Source organism: Heptranchias perlo, chromosome 17, assembly GCF_035084215.1.
Source record: "Heptranchias perlo isolate sHepPer1 chromosome 17, sHepPer1.hap1, whole genome shotgun sequence".
NCBI classification, from domain to species: Eukaryota; Metazoa; Chordata; class Chondrichthyes; order Hexanchiformes; family Hexanchidae; genus Heptranchias; species Heptranchias perlo.
In genome coordinates this window covers 20,466,482-20,483,340 of record NC_090341.1, presented here as the reverse complement: position 1 = coordinate 20,483,340, position 16,859 = coordinate 20,466,482, and the positions used below count along the sequence as shown (strand labels likewise).

The 16,859-nt window shown below is 40.5% G+C and overlaps 1 protein-coding gene across 5 annotated transcripts in view; it reads right to left on the bottom strand.

Moving 5' to 3' along the window:
- Positions 1 to 16,859, bottom strand: part of cfap92 (cilia and flagella associated protein 92 (putative)) — a 248,665-nt gene that overhangs the window by 90,563 nt on the left and 141,243 nt on the right. For all 5 annotated transcript variants that reach the window (XM_067998681.1, XM_067998680.1, XM_067998683.1 and 2 more), the window contains one exon: positions 9,782 to 9,909. In XM_067998681.1, the coding sequence (XP_067854782.1) occupies positions 9,782 to 9,909 (128 nt within the window). The remainder of the gene's footprint in view (positions 1 to 9,781; positions 9,910 to 16,859) is intronic.

The window sequence follows — 16,859 nt, the reverse complement described above, 5'->3', positions numbered from 1 at the left end:
CAATGAAAAGAAATTGAATGTATTTTTTAAAAATACATTCAATTTCTTTTCATTGGTGAGTGTCTGGAACGAGCTGCCAGAGGCAGTAGTAGAGGCGGGTACAATTTTGTCTTTTAAAAAGCATTTGGACAGTTACATGGGTAAGATGGGTATAGAGGGATATGGGCCAAGTGCAGGCAATTGGGACTAGCTTAGTGGTATAAACTGGGCGACATGGACATGTTGGGCCGAAGGGCCTGTTTCCATGTTGTAAACTTCTATGATTCTATAATATCAAAGATTGCTGAGAGTATGGTACAGGCTGTGACATAAGCTTAGTGTTCTGATGGTTGTATAAACTGGTTGTGTTATATGGTCATTATTAATACCCCTATATTCCTTTGTTATACTGATTTAGGGTACAGCCTATTTTATAATCCTCTACTCTCCTTCAGTACTTTTATTCCAGTTCCCTAGTTCTCTTACCTGTCTAGTTATCTATTATTGATCCATACAACCACTAAAGAGAGAACTTATTACAAGGTTTTGCATTTAATTAGTCATGAGTTGTGGACCATTCTGAATAGATACTACATTCTAACTTTGAACATCAAACAGATATGTATTTTCCCTAATTTTAGGGTTAAGGTTTAGGTTTCACATGGGTGTAAATTCCAAACTGAATGTGTACCTCTGACCTTCTTTACTATCAGGTACTGATGTAAGCAAAAGAGGAGACTGACTCCACAAAGCACCAAGGGGGAGACGAGGAGAATTTTTTTACGCAGCGAGTTGTTATAATTGGAACACACTGCCTGAAAGGGTGGTGGATGCAGATTAAATAGTAACTTTCAAAAGGGAATTGGACATATACTTGGCTCATTTTCAATCGCGTGGAAACGATGGGTCGAATGGCCTACTTCTGTGTCGTAAATGTTCTATGATTCTATGAAAAGGAAAAAATTGCAGGGCTATGGGGAAAGAGCAGGGGAGTGGGACTAATTGGATAGTACTTTCTGTAAGTATGTAAAAAGAAAAAGATTTGTGAAGACAAATGTAGGTCCCTTACAGTCAGAAACGGGAGAATTTATAATGGGGAACAAGGAAATGGCAGAGCAATTAAGCAAATACTTTGGTTCTGTCTTCATGGAAGAGGTCACAAATAACTTCCCAGAAATGCTAGGGAACCAAGGGACGAGTGAGAAGGAGGAATTAAAGGAAATTAGTATTAGTAAAAAAAAAACAGTGCTGGAGAAATTAATGGGACTGAAAGCCGATAAATCCCCAGGACCTGATAATCTGCATCCCAGAGTACTAAAAGAGGAAGCAAAGGAAATAGTGGATGCATTAGTTGTCATCTTCCAAAATTCTATAGATTATGGAACAGTTCCTGCAAATTAGAGGGTGGCAAATGTAACCCCACTATTTAAAAAAGGAGGGAGCGAGAAAACAGGGAACTACAGACCGGTTAGCCTAACATCAGTAGGAGGGAAAATGCTAGAGTCTATTATAAAGGATGTGATAACAGTACACTTGGAAAATATCAACAGGATTAGACAAAGTCAACATGGATTTATGAAAGGGAAATCATGTTTGACAAACCTACTGGAGTTTTTTGAGGATGTAACTGGTAGAATAGATAAAGGAGAACCAGTGGATGTGGTATATTTGGATTTTCAGAAGGCCTTTGATAAAGTCCCACTTAAGAGGTTAGTGTGCAAAATTAAAGCACATGGGATTGGTGGTAATATACTGGCAAGGTTTGAAAATTGGTTAACAGACAGGAAACAGAGAGTAGGAATAAATGGGTCTTTATCAGGGTGGCAAGCAGTGACTAGTGGGGTACCGCAGGGATCAGTGCTTGGGCCCCAGCTATTCACAATATATATCAACGATTTGGATGAGGGAACCAAATGTAATATTTCCAAGTTTGCTGCGACACAAAAGTAGGTGGGATCGTGAGTCGTGAGGAGGATGCAAAGAGGCTTCAAGGTGATTTAGACAAGTTGAGTGAGTGGGCAAATACATGGCAGATGCAGTATAACGAGGATAAATGTGAAGTTATCCACTTCGGAAGGAAAAATAGAAAGGCAGTGTATTATTTAAATGGTGATAGATTGGGAAATGTTGATGTACAAAGGGACCTGGGTGTCCTTGTACACCAGTCACTGAAAGTAAGCGTGCAGGTGCAGCAAGCAGTTAGAAAGGCAAATGGTATGTTGGCCTTCATTGCAAGAGGATTTGAGTATAGGAGCAAGGATATCTTACTGCAGTGACACAGGGCCTTGGTGAGACCACACCTGGAGTATTGTGTGCAGTTTTGGTCTCCTTACCCAAGAAAGGATATACTTGCCATAGAGGGAGTGCAGCAAATGTTCACCAGACTGATCCCTGGGATAGCAGCACTGTCATATGAGGAGAGATTGGGTCGACTCGGCCTGTATTCACTCAAGTTTAGAAGAATGAGAGGAGATCTCATTGAAATATATAAAATTCTGACAGGGCTAGACAGATTGGATGCAGGGAAGATGTTTCCCCTGGCTGGAGGGTCCAGAACGTGGGGTCACAGTCTCAAGATACGGGGTAGGACATTTAGGACTGAGATGAGGAGAAATTTCTTCACTGAGAGGGTGGTGAACCTATGGAATTCTCTACCACAGAAGGCTGTGGAGGCCAAGTCACTGAATATATTTAAGAAGGAGCTAGATAGATTTCTGGACACAAAAGGCCTCAAGGGGTATGGGGAGAGAGCGGGAATATGGTATTGAGATAGAGGATCAGCCATGATCATATTGAATGGCGAAGCAGGCTTGAAGGGCCGAATAGCCTACTCCTGCTCCTAGTTTCTATGTTTCCTTCAGAGAGCCGGCACAGGCAGGATGGGCCAAATGGCCTCCTTCAGTGCTGTAAGATTCTATGATTCTAAGCACACTTCACAGAGTCAGAGCAAATTCAATATTCTCCAGTTTATCTGCTGGAAATAAAAAAAATCATCTGGTATTCTCATTAGCTCTGTAGCACCATCTGTCCTTTTTTCAATTCTACTCAATGCCTTCCACCAACTTGTGAGAATATTATTGGATGGAGGTTGCGAATGATAGCTGGAGATTGATAAGGGTGCACAGACTGGAAGCAGGTATGAATGCCTGGAGGCAGAATCCATGAAATTTCTGTTACCTAAACTCATAAAGGTAATTATTCTAACATCTGTTCGATTTCAGTTAAACGCTGCAGTATTTGAAATGCAGTATTTGATAAACTGTAGTTTGTCACATTGCAGTTTAATTTGTCAGTCAAAGTTGTTTACTTTTTTTTGAAGAACTTAGTGAAACCAGTGTCTTAGCTAAAGCCACTGCACACACAAATGTAACAATAATTTGGAATGGTTTCTTGTTGAGAATCGGAAAAGCTGTGATCAGCATCATCTCTCATTGGGTTCCAGTCAGTGTTTTTGCATTTGTTGAGATCATGCTGCTTTCTAATGGAATCTTGCCTTGTGGGGATTAGCCTAGCTTCAACAACAACTGCTTTTCTCTTTTGTACAGGATGTTTTAATTGTCTCGTGGCATGTTTAACATAAAAGTGAGGATGTGTGCACTGTTAAACAGCACAGTTCATTTATTACTACTGGCCAATTTCCAAACTCCATGGGGATTTCTTTATCCAACTAATTCAAAATGCACAGCGTTTCATATCCCAACTTCAACAAAGTAATGAAAGATATTTTCCCCTTTGTGCTCAACTTTTTTTAATCTTGTCTAATATATTCATTTAGAAGAAGCTTGCATTCTACTATGCATATTGATGACCAATTAAAATCTCCTTGAACTCAAGAGTTACCAAACTGTCATTCTTTGGAAATCATTATATCATTATTACAGTTTTTATACATTTCATGTGGTAGTGACTTTATAAGACTTTCATGAATGACTATGGGGTGATTTTCAACTGCCGGCCATTGGTTTCTTGCTTTTAAAATGGGCGACTGCCAGAGAAAAATCGGGTGGGCTACTTTTCCATGTGATGCTCCATTAAGGAGATAACTGAATTCTTGTTTCATGCCACTAGGTACACCTCAGCAGGAACTAGCAGCCTACTAGGCACTAGTGACTGTGATTTCATTCATCAATTTTTCCAGTGAGTTCTGCAATTTGACACTATTATTTTATTTGAATGTATTTACAAATTTATTTAGCTATTTGCTATCCCTGTATGTATCTTGAAAAAGTTTATTTGTTTTACTTTTGTAAACTGTAGCTTTATTTTCTTAAAATTAAAAGAATGAAGAACTGTAAGATATAGTAACAGTAAATTAATTTTATTCAATTGTGCAATGCCAGTGGTGTACGCATTTGCTGCCATGTTTGCCCCATGTGTGTTATCAACTTCTTCTTGCTGAATGTGAATGTGTTTCACTAGCGCTCCCCTAGTTGAAGGAATACCATTGCTGTATGGCTGCATTGCCAACTTCACAGCTACAGGGAATACAGATGGCTTGTTACTTTTACTTGCCATTAGCCATGAAGGACCACCATCTGTGCCACTGTATTCTGTTGTAGTCATTAAGTGCTTTCTCAAATGGAACCAACTGTCACTTGTCCAGGGTTATGTGATGGCACAGAACTGGCACAGAACTGCCACTGACCTGAGTGACAATCAGTTTACTTGTGCTACTCAGCAATGCCACTGTTGAAGAGCATTCCCTCATGATGTCAACTGATCTATGTGAATCCCTCCATCATGATAGCCTGGAACCATTCTTCAAACAAATTGAAGCATTGATCCCCAGAGTCACCATTGCAGCAATGCAAATATTCATGAGAGATGCTTCTACCATGCCTATGGCTTGTGTAACTGAGGTCTGCACTGCAAATGCTATTGCTGTCACATGCTCAGTGATAGTCTGCAGTGCAGACAACCATTGCTCCATGACACAATTTGTGTGAGAGTTGACAGTGTATATCTGACTCTTTTAAACTTTCCAGACCACCTTTTGATCTCATGTACAAGGAGGAAGTGACTCCGTCACCATTTCCATTTGAAAGCAGGCCTGTTTAGGTCTGTATCTACCTATAACTCAGAAGAAGATTGCAGCATGCTCTGCCTCCACCATGAACTGACTGCCTCATCAACCACCACCACCACAGCTACCCTACCTCATCCTGTGCATCCTCATCCTCATTAATATCAATACTTCCCACAGTGTGCGTATTCTATGCTGGTGCCTAGTTAAGGTGGGATGGTGGTGATTGGTAGTCAGCTCTATTGTGCTGTTTGGGTGTAGCTGATGGTTGATTGGATTCTCCTTGATCTATGAAATGAACAGATAATACGATAAGAACACATAAGCATATTAATCCATTTGGGGACTGCATTGCCATTACATTCACCAATATACATTTGTGCACAATCAATATGTATGAACAAATTTTTGCAATATATTTGTGCCTTACCTACATACTTCTCTTTAATTTGTGTGCCTTCTTCCACATCCCCTACTAGGTCCTCTGAATGGAGGAGGCATTGCCAGTGACATACCTTTGATTCCTTCTTTGCAAGATAGGGGGCTGTCCTCCCTCCACCAAAATTGTCTTTTCATAACAATGTACACCAGCGCTTGCAGAGCCTCTTTGCTGAAAAAAGCTTTGTGCTGCTGTCATTGAGCCACTTTCCACTAGTATTCTGTACTCCAGAGCTATATTCTTGGACCTTTTAAAATTTATATGGGTCAAATGACTTGATAGTTGTTCTGGAAGTGTGAAAAGATCATTACTACAGTTGCATTGAGATTGACTGTAACTTTTTGGTTGTACCTGCATTTCTCACAGGCACCAAGGCAATGCCATGTGCTATGGGAATTTCATTGCTGGACCCATTAAAAAGTAGAAAAACAGGCTTTTATGTTTGTGCAAATTGAGGAATGTCAGGCCTCAAAGTGTTTTAAGATGGATTTCATTCCAACTAATAGGCCATTTTTATCAAATAAAAATTTGTTTTATAAACGTACATTTTTCTCATGCCATTTTACAATAATAAGGTGGGGAGAAAGAACAAGGGAGAAAGATAGAAAAACTTGGGCAAAGTAAAGATATTATACACGTTGAGTGCTAGGTTTTAAATCACATTTACAAACCGTGCAATCCTGGCCCATCTAAATTCTGAGATGGAATGAATTGGTATTGGTATTTCACATACATTTACGTTTCCTAATTTTATGAATAAATATTACACTTTTTTTTAAGAACAAGCTTCAAGTAATTGTGTGACTTTCCAATGACTTGCAATGGCTGCCCACACATTCACTCCAAAGGCACAGCAATTTGGCTCTGTGCAGTCACTACTAACCTCATCACAGAGAAGCCATAAATCTTAAATAATACCTTCACAATGGCAAGCTCTCCAGCTACTTTTATGAAAATGGAGCAGACATAATTAAATGTTGATTAAAAGGCAAAAAATTGGGATTTTTTTTAATCTCTTATTTATTGCCCTTATATGTAATCCAAACATTATTAATTCTTGAAAAATAATGAAATCCAAAGATGTTCAAATGTAAATGGAAAATATGTTAAATACATTAATACCAATTCTTTTGTATCCCCTTTTTATTGAGATGTGGTCAATAATGGAATGATTTGGAATTGAATTTGGGGGGGGGGGGGTGGGTGGGAGGTGATTTTCATGTTTTACCGCGCTGTTTGCACTCAAAAACAGGGCGGTTGCAGGTTTATAATAAAACATTGGTTCCTCCCACCCATTTACTGCTGCTTTTACAAATGGCCTGATTGTTTCAGGGGACATTAATCCTGGTGGCTAGAGTTCCTGTATTAAATAGATAGGAGTCTTGTGAATAAATTCAAATTGGGGTCAGATGACATAATTATGATGCTTACACCATTTTCCAAACTTACCGCCTGACTTAATGCCTGATCCCGTCCATCAATCATGAGTGATACAAGTCCTGAGGTGCCATCTCAAGCGCTATTTACAGGCATCTTCAGTTGCTCTCAGGTAAAGCTATAAAGAGCATTTGGAACATTTATTTTGCAGTTGCTTGTGTATTTTTTGACCTTAAAGGATTTGAAAGTGCTTGTTGCTATTGTAGATTTTGAACCCTTTCTGGCATTGCAGTTGTTTCTTGATGGGGGAGTCCTTCTAGGAATACCACTCTGGGAGGAGAAGCAGGAAGAAGGAGCAAACAGGGCTGGAGGGAGAGCAAATAGAAGGAGGCATGCCCATCAGAATCCTTACCCTTCCAACAGTGTTTATGGTCCAGACAACATACCTACAGTGTTTTGAGGAGCAATGCATAAGAAGGCTTCAATTCTCTAGGCAGGCACTGACAGAGTTGTGTCACATCCAGGATGAAATCCTGCAGCCAACTGCTGCAGCTAGCACAGCAATGCCTATTGCAGTCAAGGTCACTGCTGCCATCAACTTCTTTGCCTTCAGGTTACCACAGGGGATATCAGCAACATCAGTATTAAACAATTGACTAATGTCTTATTTACTAAACACATTCATCACTTTCCCCATGGATATCCAGAAGCAGCAGGATAGGGCTTGTACAGATTACAGGATTCCTCCGAGTCCACAGTGTCAATGACTGCACCAGTGTCACTCTGTGGGGTCCTTCACACAATGCAACTACCTTCAAGGGCTTCCACTCTATTAATATGAAATTTGTGTCTGATGACCAGTAGCACATCATGCAGGTGACTGCATTTCTGGCAGCTGCCATGAAGCTTTTATATTGCGTCAATTGTCCACCCCCCCCCCCCCAACTGTTTGCCCCGAACAACAAATTAAAGACTGGCTGCTTGGAAACAACGGTTATCCCCTGCACACTCGGTTTATGATTCTTCTAAGGAAACCACATTCATCTGCAGAATTCTGTTAAAATTATATCTGTGGGTCAAGTAGAGCCCTCATCGAGCAGACACTTTTTGAGTCTTCAAATAACGATTCAGATGCCTGGACGGGAACAAGTCTGGTGGCTTCCTACAATACTGCCCAGAAAGAGTGTTCAGTGTGATTGTGGCTTGCTGTATATTGCATAATTTTGCTCTGTGATGGGGACAACACATGGAGCCAATATTAGAGGAAGACCTTCATGATGAGGGAGAAGACACTGATGACACAGAAGATAGCAAGGAAGCGGATAGGCTCCAACAGCTGCCTGCAGCCAAAGCTGTTCAGCAGAACAATCCGTGCTCCCCTTTAACAGTCGTGTCCAACATCTCTCTCAGTCCTTCCACCTTCAAATTGAACTGCTTCCACCCAAAGAACAATATTGATACTCACATCACCTAACATTGCAAGATCATCAACTACGACAGGAAGTCTCTTTGCACACAAAGATTTCAAACACTGTTGTGCTTCTACTGACTTACAGAATGGCCTACTAACTATTCCTCACTTCGATGTGAGGCCCTAGTGCCTGTTTGAAGTGTTCTCTGACCTACTCTAGTGCTTCTATGAGGTTCTTGCCCCCCCCCCACCCAGTGGCGCAACATGGGAGGAGGGAGGTTGCTGTGGCTCATTCAAGCGCCCATGAGATGCTCATGGTCAGTGACCTCTAGGTTTTTCATTGACAGTCTGTCTGGCACTAGTGACTGGGTCATCTAATTGACCTAGAAAAAAGGGAGAGGGATAAGGGTTAGGATGTAGTTGCAAGGAAAAGCAGATCAGCAGATCAATGCACCACTAGGTTGTCATGGTCAGTGTGTGACTGAGTTAAGTAGAAAGAAAATAGGAAGGGAAGATGCCAACACACCCTGCTGTGCCAGGCCTTCAGCCTCAACATCTTTGATGTTGAATGCTGTGAGTCTTCCAATGATGTTGAGGTGGCCTCTTCTGTATCAATGTGGCAAAACCTCCTCCCATGCTGCTTGTCTCCCCCTGTTATGTGTCAGCTTCTTGTGCAAGAAGAGTGCAAGTGGGTTAATATGTGCCCTGGGCAAGGGTTTTTAATATATATACGCCAGATTACAGTAGTGTGAATGAAAGCAGGAAGAAGCAGCAAGCGTGGCCAAGACAGAGAAGTAGTTGTGAGGGCAGTAGTAGCTTTTGAGGGTATGAGTCCAAGCTGAAAGCAGGTGCAGTAAGGTCTTCCTTGCTGACTAATGGAGAGCCAAGGCAAGTGTGGAAGGGAAGAATTGATGGTGTTGAGGCAAAGGTAGGGTCCTGCAAGGCTGTGCAGAAAGTATAAGAGATGTGAAAGGGAGTCATACCTTGTCATTCCTGGTAAGATCATTAAATTTTTTTCAGCACTGCAGCCAGGTCGTGGAGAAAATGCTGATCATATTTATATGTTGTGCCACCTGTCTCCATGCCCAGTCACCAATTTGCCATGCTGCCTGCCAATCATCCGCTGGGAAGGGGACTACCTTTCTATTGTGAACTTGCTCCACCAGCATCTTCACAGCTGTATCTGAATACTTCGGGGCCCTCATGGAACTTATGTTGGCCACAGACATCTTTCTGCAGCTCCAATGGTATTCCTTCCCTGTTTTAGCCACCAAAAAACACTTCCTCTTTAAGCAGCTGCAGGCCCTTAAGAAACTGCAGCAGCGCCCAATTTCGCACTTCTTAATTGGTAAGCTACATTGGGGAACATGTTTTACACCGGCAGCTCGCCTCAGCCATGAAAATGTGGGGGGATCCGGAAACTGAGATTGGTCCCTTGCTGACTCCTCCAAGCAGCAATTGCTCTCCTGCTCATTTCCTGCTGGGAGATGAAAATCACCCCCATGGTCTTTCATTTAAGTAACCAAAATAACAAGAAATTATATTTACTTACCTTCCTTGGTTTTTTTGTGAGAACCTCTCAATGCAGTCTTCTTCCGTAATGACATACCCATTTTTTTCTTTATACTCTGTGTCTTCATTATTTTACTTTGCTTTAGTTCTGCACACAAATCTTTTTCACTGAACAAGCAAACACATGACAACTGGGTAAAATTACTAGAATCCTGCACATTACAGTAATGTAAGTTTATTTGTAGGTGTGTTATTTTGGTTGAATATTTTAAGCAGTTTTCATAATGCTACAATTAATTATTACCTACTGTAATGGGCATTAGAAACAAACATTTATGTTAAATACAAAAAGTAACATCCTTGATCTCAGATTGTCAGAAGTTAGGGCTAGAATTAAATGGAACACTTACTGATTTAAAAAGAATCAACTAATCTTGTTTTAACCAGAACAGCTTATTAGTGTTTCAGCCAACTACAGTAATATTCCACCCCATAACATACAACTCGTGACAGCATTATGACAAATAAAGACTTGCATTTATATTGTGCTTTCACAACCTCAGGACATCCCAAAACACTTTACAGCCAATGAAGTACTTTTGAAGTGTAGTCACTATTATAATGTAGGAAATGCAGCAGTCAATTTGTGCACAGCAAGGTCCCACAAACAGCAATGTGATATTGACCAGGTAATCTGTTTTAGCGATGTTGGTTGAGGGATAACCGTTGGTCAGGACACTGGGGAGAATTCCCCTGTTCTTCTTTGAAATAGTGCCATGGATTCTTTTACATTCACCTGAGAGGGCAGACGAGCCTCGGTTTAATGTCTCATCCGAAAGACGGCACCTCCGATAGTGCAGCACTCCCTCAGCACTGCACTGTCCAATTTTGGGCCATAATCTGCTGTGGTGGAGCATCTAATGGCATCTGCTGTTAGTTAGACTTGCCCTTGCACATTTAGGTCTTTAAATTTTTTGCGTTGCAAGTTGCTGAAAATGGGAGCTGATAACATCGCGGCAAGAGAAACAGGGCATTTGGGACCTGAGTGAACAGAACTGTGTCCTTAATCAATCAGATTGAAGGATTGTGAAATTAACAGCGCATGGATTGGAGAAGGAAGTGTAAATTTTAGTGAGTGAGTTCAATATCAAATCAGATACAGAAAGAGAAATAGAGAGGGAAAGAAAGATTGGATTGAGAGTGAAGAAAGCAACAGAAAGGAAAAGGAAAAAGAAATTTAAATTTAAATTTTACATTTTTAAAATCTCCAATAACAATTAAAACCTGAAGGAATGAGACTCCACACTTTTAATGATTAACTTTCAGTTCCACGGAGATTGACTGGCAGTAACTAACAATTATTCCTTCGTTAAAAGGGTACTTAGACTGAAATGAACTGTGGCGAGTTTAGTTCATATCTACCGTGTAAATACAGCAACTTCACACCGTTCAATGCATTTCAATGGTGAGGCAGACAACATGATGCTGTTTTCACGAAGCTAATGGCGTAGTGGTGCATCTCAGACAGCAACTTTTGGATATCTGCATTTAACCGCGCATCTGCCCCTCGCCTGAAATTGCTGTAACATTTGCGCATAAATAATGGCGAGCGCCATTAGCCTCACCATTATTTTGACAGCAAATTTTGGCCCAATATATCATATATTAAAAGTCTGTCATCTGCACACACTTCCTGTTGTTATCCTTACTTTCTGTGTCATGCATATTTGTCATGTCTGAGTAACACCAGCTCATAACTAGAAGTAAGTGGAGCTGTCCATATTTACCATTATACTTGCCTTTCAGGCCTCCCAGCATGAGTTGGTGCTGCTGCTACTTTTCTCTAAATCTGTGGTTGATATTACAGGTAAGTTAATTTTGTATTTTAAATTAATTTTTTATTTATTTTGATGTTTAATTAAACTTTATTTTAATTTTACTTTCTGCACTTTCCTTCGTGTAACTCCAAAGCTCTCAAGCTGTTCGCTCATCAGGCGTGGGCCTTCCTGCCACATTTGCATTCCACCCCTGCAGTTCATTTACATCGTAATTCTTGCTTGTTGTTTGCCAATTTTTATTAAACTGACCTGCCTGCCCTCATGCCTTACACCCTTCCTCCCATCCCAGCCAACCAACCCCAGTCCTCACTGTACCATCTTGGTGCTCCTCCAGTAATATTCTGTTAGGGCCTGTCCAGCCTTAAGCCTTATGGCCTCCCTCTCGAGTTGCCAACCTTCCCAAATGGTCCGGGAGTTTACTGGAATAAAAACTGATCACCTGGGCACTACTACTAGGAACCTGGGAGAAAACTACCTTGTGTTCATGCCTGCACACTTTCGCTTTTTGAGCTCAAGGACTCTGAGGGCTGCCTCCAGCTTTGCCTGCAGGAAGTCGCCAATGGACATGCTGCACTGCTACTTCATTGCCGAGCAGGTGGGGCTAATTTGGGTCTACTTGCCCAACGGCTTACTCATCAACAGTCCATTCCTGAACCTTACCAAAGCAGTGCTGGCCTTCCTGTGGTTCAAGAACGAGAGGGGATTCCTGGGGCAGGCCTTCCATCCAAAATTCAAATGGACCTACTCAATCCACGCAAAGACAAAAGAAAGGATCTGGACCAGAGAGTTTCAGTAACTGGCAAACAATATGAATGCTTGGCCCACGCGTCAGTAAGGTCAGCAACACAGCGCCTCTTAAAAGGACAGTGTACATGTAATTCGCCCACAATTTAAAAGGAAATTCCTCTTCCCTAATATAATTTCCCTGCCCAAGAGCATTTTGATTTGTTCTTTTCTCCAATTTTTTCCCCTCCGCTCCCGAAGGCGAGGCTGCTTAAAGATGAAAATAGGAGTCTTACGCCAAATTTAGGACTACATTTGCAATTTTTGGGTATAGATGGATGAAGCATGCACACTCCGCTTATTTGCACCAGGCATTGAGCGGCCTTACCAACTATCCTTAGATACTGCTGGTGGCAGCTCAAGAAAAGGCCCAGTAATTGTTTAGGGAGATTTTTTGTGGGACCAGAAGGAGCAGGAGTGCTCCTCCAGGCTCCGCAAAAAAACTGTGGTCTGCTACTGGCCCATGCGCTACCCCCAGTGGGGTAACGGCTGATTTCCCGCCATTCCACAACCGGGGAGTTGCAGAGTTACAGGTGCAGCTGAACTACATTGTGTCTTGTGCTGACTTTTATGAATAGGTCAAAAGGTCTCCAGAGTCACTGAAGGCATCAAGAAGCCAGCCAACTTAAATACAGGTTTCAGATGAAAGAAACCGTAAGCAAAGACACTCAACTACAGGGGTCTCAACCTTTATAAGGTAAATTCAATAACGTTTGCAAACAGTGGGCAAATGTCATGTGATCGAATGTCATGTGATCAAGTTCAATACAGCCAACCAGAGTTGGCAACCCTATCTCCCTCCCATCCAAGCCATCTGACCCCGGTCGCTGTTGTACCCCCAACAATCCCTTGAATAACGTCCTTCTTGTCCTCTGGTTTGCAAGTATAACATTATACTCTAGTTATAGCAATGTAAGAGCTTTAAATAAGCTAATTGCTGGTTTACCAGTAGTTGCAAACTGGCAAACAAGAACATTGTTATTGGCGGATCACAGGAAATACAATGGGGAATATGGACAGGCATTTGGAATGGGGGGAAGGGTGCAAGGCCTAAGCCCAGATGGGCAAATGTCCTAAGGCAGTAGGGGAAGGAAGGAAACAGGGAAGTAGAGGACTTGCAATGAGACCAATGAAAGGGAAGTTGACTGGAGCTCTGGGATCGTGCTGGTCGGGAAACAAGGATAGAGAATGGGCATTTTGGATCTGGAGCCAATTTTGCCTATTTTGGATTGCCTATTTAGTGCAGTGGTCATAAAGACAGAGGTCAGGTTAGTTCAAACAAACTCTAGATCTAAAATATGCTGTGAGCATCTGCTAATAATTTAATATTTATTTATTAAAAAGTACTAATGCATATGCAAACATCACATTTTGTTACAGATGTAAAACAATCTTAAAATGCTATGGGGTAGGTTTTGGTGTGGGCCCGTTTTCGAGCCCAAACTTGGCGCCCAGAGGCCTGAGGAACGATGGAAATTGGTACTCAGGCCTCATCAGCACACTCGGTGCGAGCTGTTGCCACTGGTCACACCTCCACAGGCAGTTTGCCCGACCGAAGAGATCTCTCCTGCTCCTCTTGGCTCCACGGGAACATTTTTTTTATAAAAGAAAAAGATAATATTTAACTTACCTATTATTGGCAGCCTATAATTATGTAGTAGAAATTGGAAGCTTGTGAAATGAAAATAAATAACTATATTTCACATTTAACTTGAAAAATATGAAGAAACTACTATGTATATAAGAACTTAAAGAAAAAAGAATTTTGAAACATGGAAATATTTTACTCATTTTGGATTTGTTGATAGGATTTAGAAATCATAAAAATTCTGCAAAAGGCAAAGCAAATAATTTGAAAATTTTGCCATTATAGCAACGTATGTGCTTAATATATATGTGATCGTGTAGAGAAACTATAACTGGGTGCTTGACAGAGCTTTGGATGCCATTAAAAATGAGAAGAATCAGACTGGAAAAGTGGTAAGTGAATTTAGTAAATAAATCAAAAAGCAATGTATCTATTGAAGAAGAATTAAAAATACCTAAGTGATGGGAGGCCAAATAACAGTAGTGGATCACAAGCAGTTGGGAGGGCATTTAATTTATTTTCGGACGATTACACCATTTAATAATTTATTTTTCATTTGGACAATAATAACAAGAGTTTGAGATCAATAGAACTAATAAAATGCAGGATAGAGCTGTTGAAGAAGTATGAAAAATTGCTGGTAATGATGGGAGAGCAAATTCCAGCAGGGGATCATTTTATTTATTTACTTGCCTAGAGCACACCATTTAATAATTTATTTTTCAGTTTGACTGTAATAGCATAGTTGGTGAAAAATAAACTATTATCAGCATAGTAGCTATTGAAGATGTACTAAAAATCACTGAGAATGTACTGACTGGTGGTCTTCTTCAGAAAATGAAAGCAGAAGTCTGGACTAGAAATACCATCTGGTCAGGTGTTTGAATCAGCAAATCAGATGTAAGTAGAAGAAAGTAGTATTTTGCTTTTGTGTAGGTAGAAGAAATTTGGTTAGATTAGAGTAAATTGGGGCTCTACAGTAAATTTGACTATGATTATAAGTAACTGAAAAATGTGACAGAAAAGTTATAGAAAATAAGGTTACACTTACAGCAAATACTTTTTATGTACATGCAATAGCAGATCTCCCATAATGTTGCACACAGTGAGTCAGCGGATACATTTTTAGAACAATATGGTTGTTGTCAACAAAGTATAATAGGGAAGCTGTTACTGGAAGTAAATGTGACTCTTACAGGAAGTGCACAGTATACACAAAACTTTGAATATTAACAGATATCTAAAAATAAAAATTAAGCAACTTTTCCACTAACTATACCACACCAAAAGGCATACACATTATACCACATCATAAGAATCCAATTAGTGAAAGACCTTGCCTCCTACAATAATTGCAAATATATGTAAACAGCTGGAAGACATTTACAAGATTTAACCATAAAAACCTCTTGGAATGGACTTAATAGTTATATATTAAAAATCTGTAACAGTACACGATTGTTAGCGTGGATTTTGGACTGTTGAATTAAATGTCATGTACCCATCAGTCACTTCATCGTTGCCTTTAATTCAACAGTCCAAAATCCACGCTAACAACGATAATGTTTATTAGTTACACATTTGAAACTTTCATCTATAAATGTTAGATTTGTCAATACATCCACTAAAAATTGAAAGACTACATGACAACCACATGCTTATGCACAATTAAATTGCATACAAAGTTCCAATTCAGTTTTGTGTTGAATTTTATTGGAATGTTAATGTAACTTTGAATTTAGAAAGAATACTAGTTACAAAAATAACATCACAATTTTTAAAAGATATAGGGCCAGGTTTTACTGTCAAAATATTGGTGAGACTAACAGCGCTCACCGTTATTTATGCGCAAATCGGTCAGCAGCTTCAGATGAGCAGAGATGCGTAGTTAAACTCGAAAATCCCGAAGTTGCTGTCTAAGATGCGCCGCTCCTCCATAAGCTGAATGAAAACGGCATCTCCCCCTCTGGCTTTCCATTCAAATGTATTGAACGGCGTGAAGTTCCTGTACTGATGTCATAGATACTGCATCTTGGACATGCATATTTTGCTCCCTTAAATCTTAGTGCTGAACAAGCTATTTACATTTTAGCTCAATTGTTGATTATTCATTTTTCAGCATGCAGCTTTTGTCCATTGGTATTTATCACTCTATACTAATAGGCTCACACTAACTTAAATCAATAGTACACTGATTAGAATCAAACCCTCAGTGAGGGATGGTAGTGCTGTGGAATGGATTTTTTTTTTATTCTTTGAATCCAGTAATGGTTTCAAGAACTATCATGGCATAGGGTTGGTGGAATAAAGGGTCAGTTTGGCAGTCTTGTGCTATGGACTGAACTCAATTCAAAAAACCTAAGCAAAAGGGCATATACAATGAAACTGTGAATTACGGACACTTAGGGGACTGGTAACTGCAGTCTGTTTTTTGCAAGTGTCCGTAGTTTAAGAAGGTCCATGATGCCATCATGCAATTATCTAATGCCAATCTATCCACTGATTCACCAATGCCCCTGCATCAACCTAGCCTTCCTTTTAATCTAACAACCATCAACAGAACCCAGTTTGCAGGTTGACATGCTAATAATTAAGACGGCTCCAAAGGAAACAGCCACACGGTTTACAATCCCAGTTCATTTGTTTCCAACATTTGGCTAACAAGCTTTGAGAATGGGTTCGCATGACAGGCACTAAACTGGAAACGTGAAGGTCGTCAAACCACACTGTGTGCCAGAGGGGAAGGGGGAAACTTTGTAAAGTCATAGAGCAACGAGACTCCATCCTGGATCGCCGCACAGGTGGATTTCCCAATCTCAGCTCCGCTGCTGAAACTATGCTCCAAGCAGAAGCCCAGCACTCCCCTCCCCCAAAGGACGCCAGTGAAGATCTGAGCAACCACTCCATTT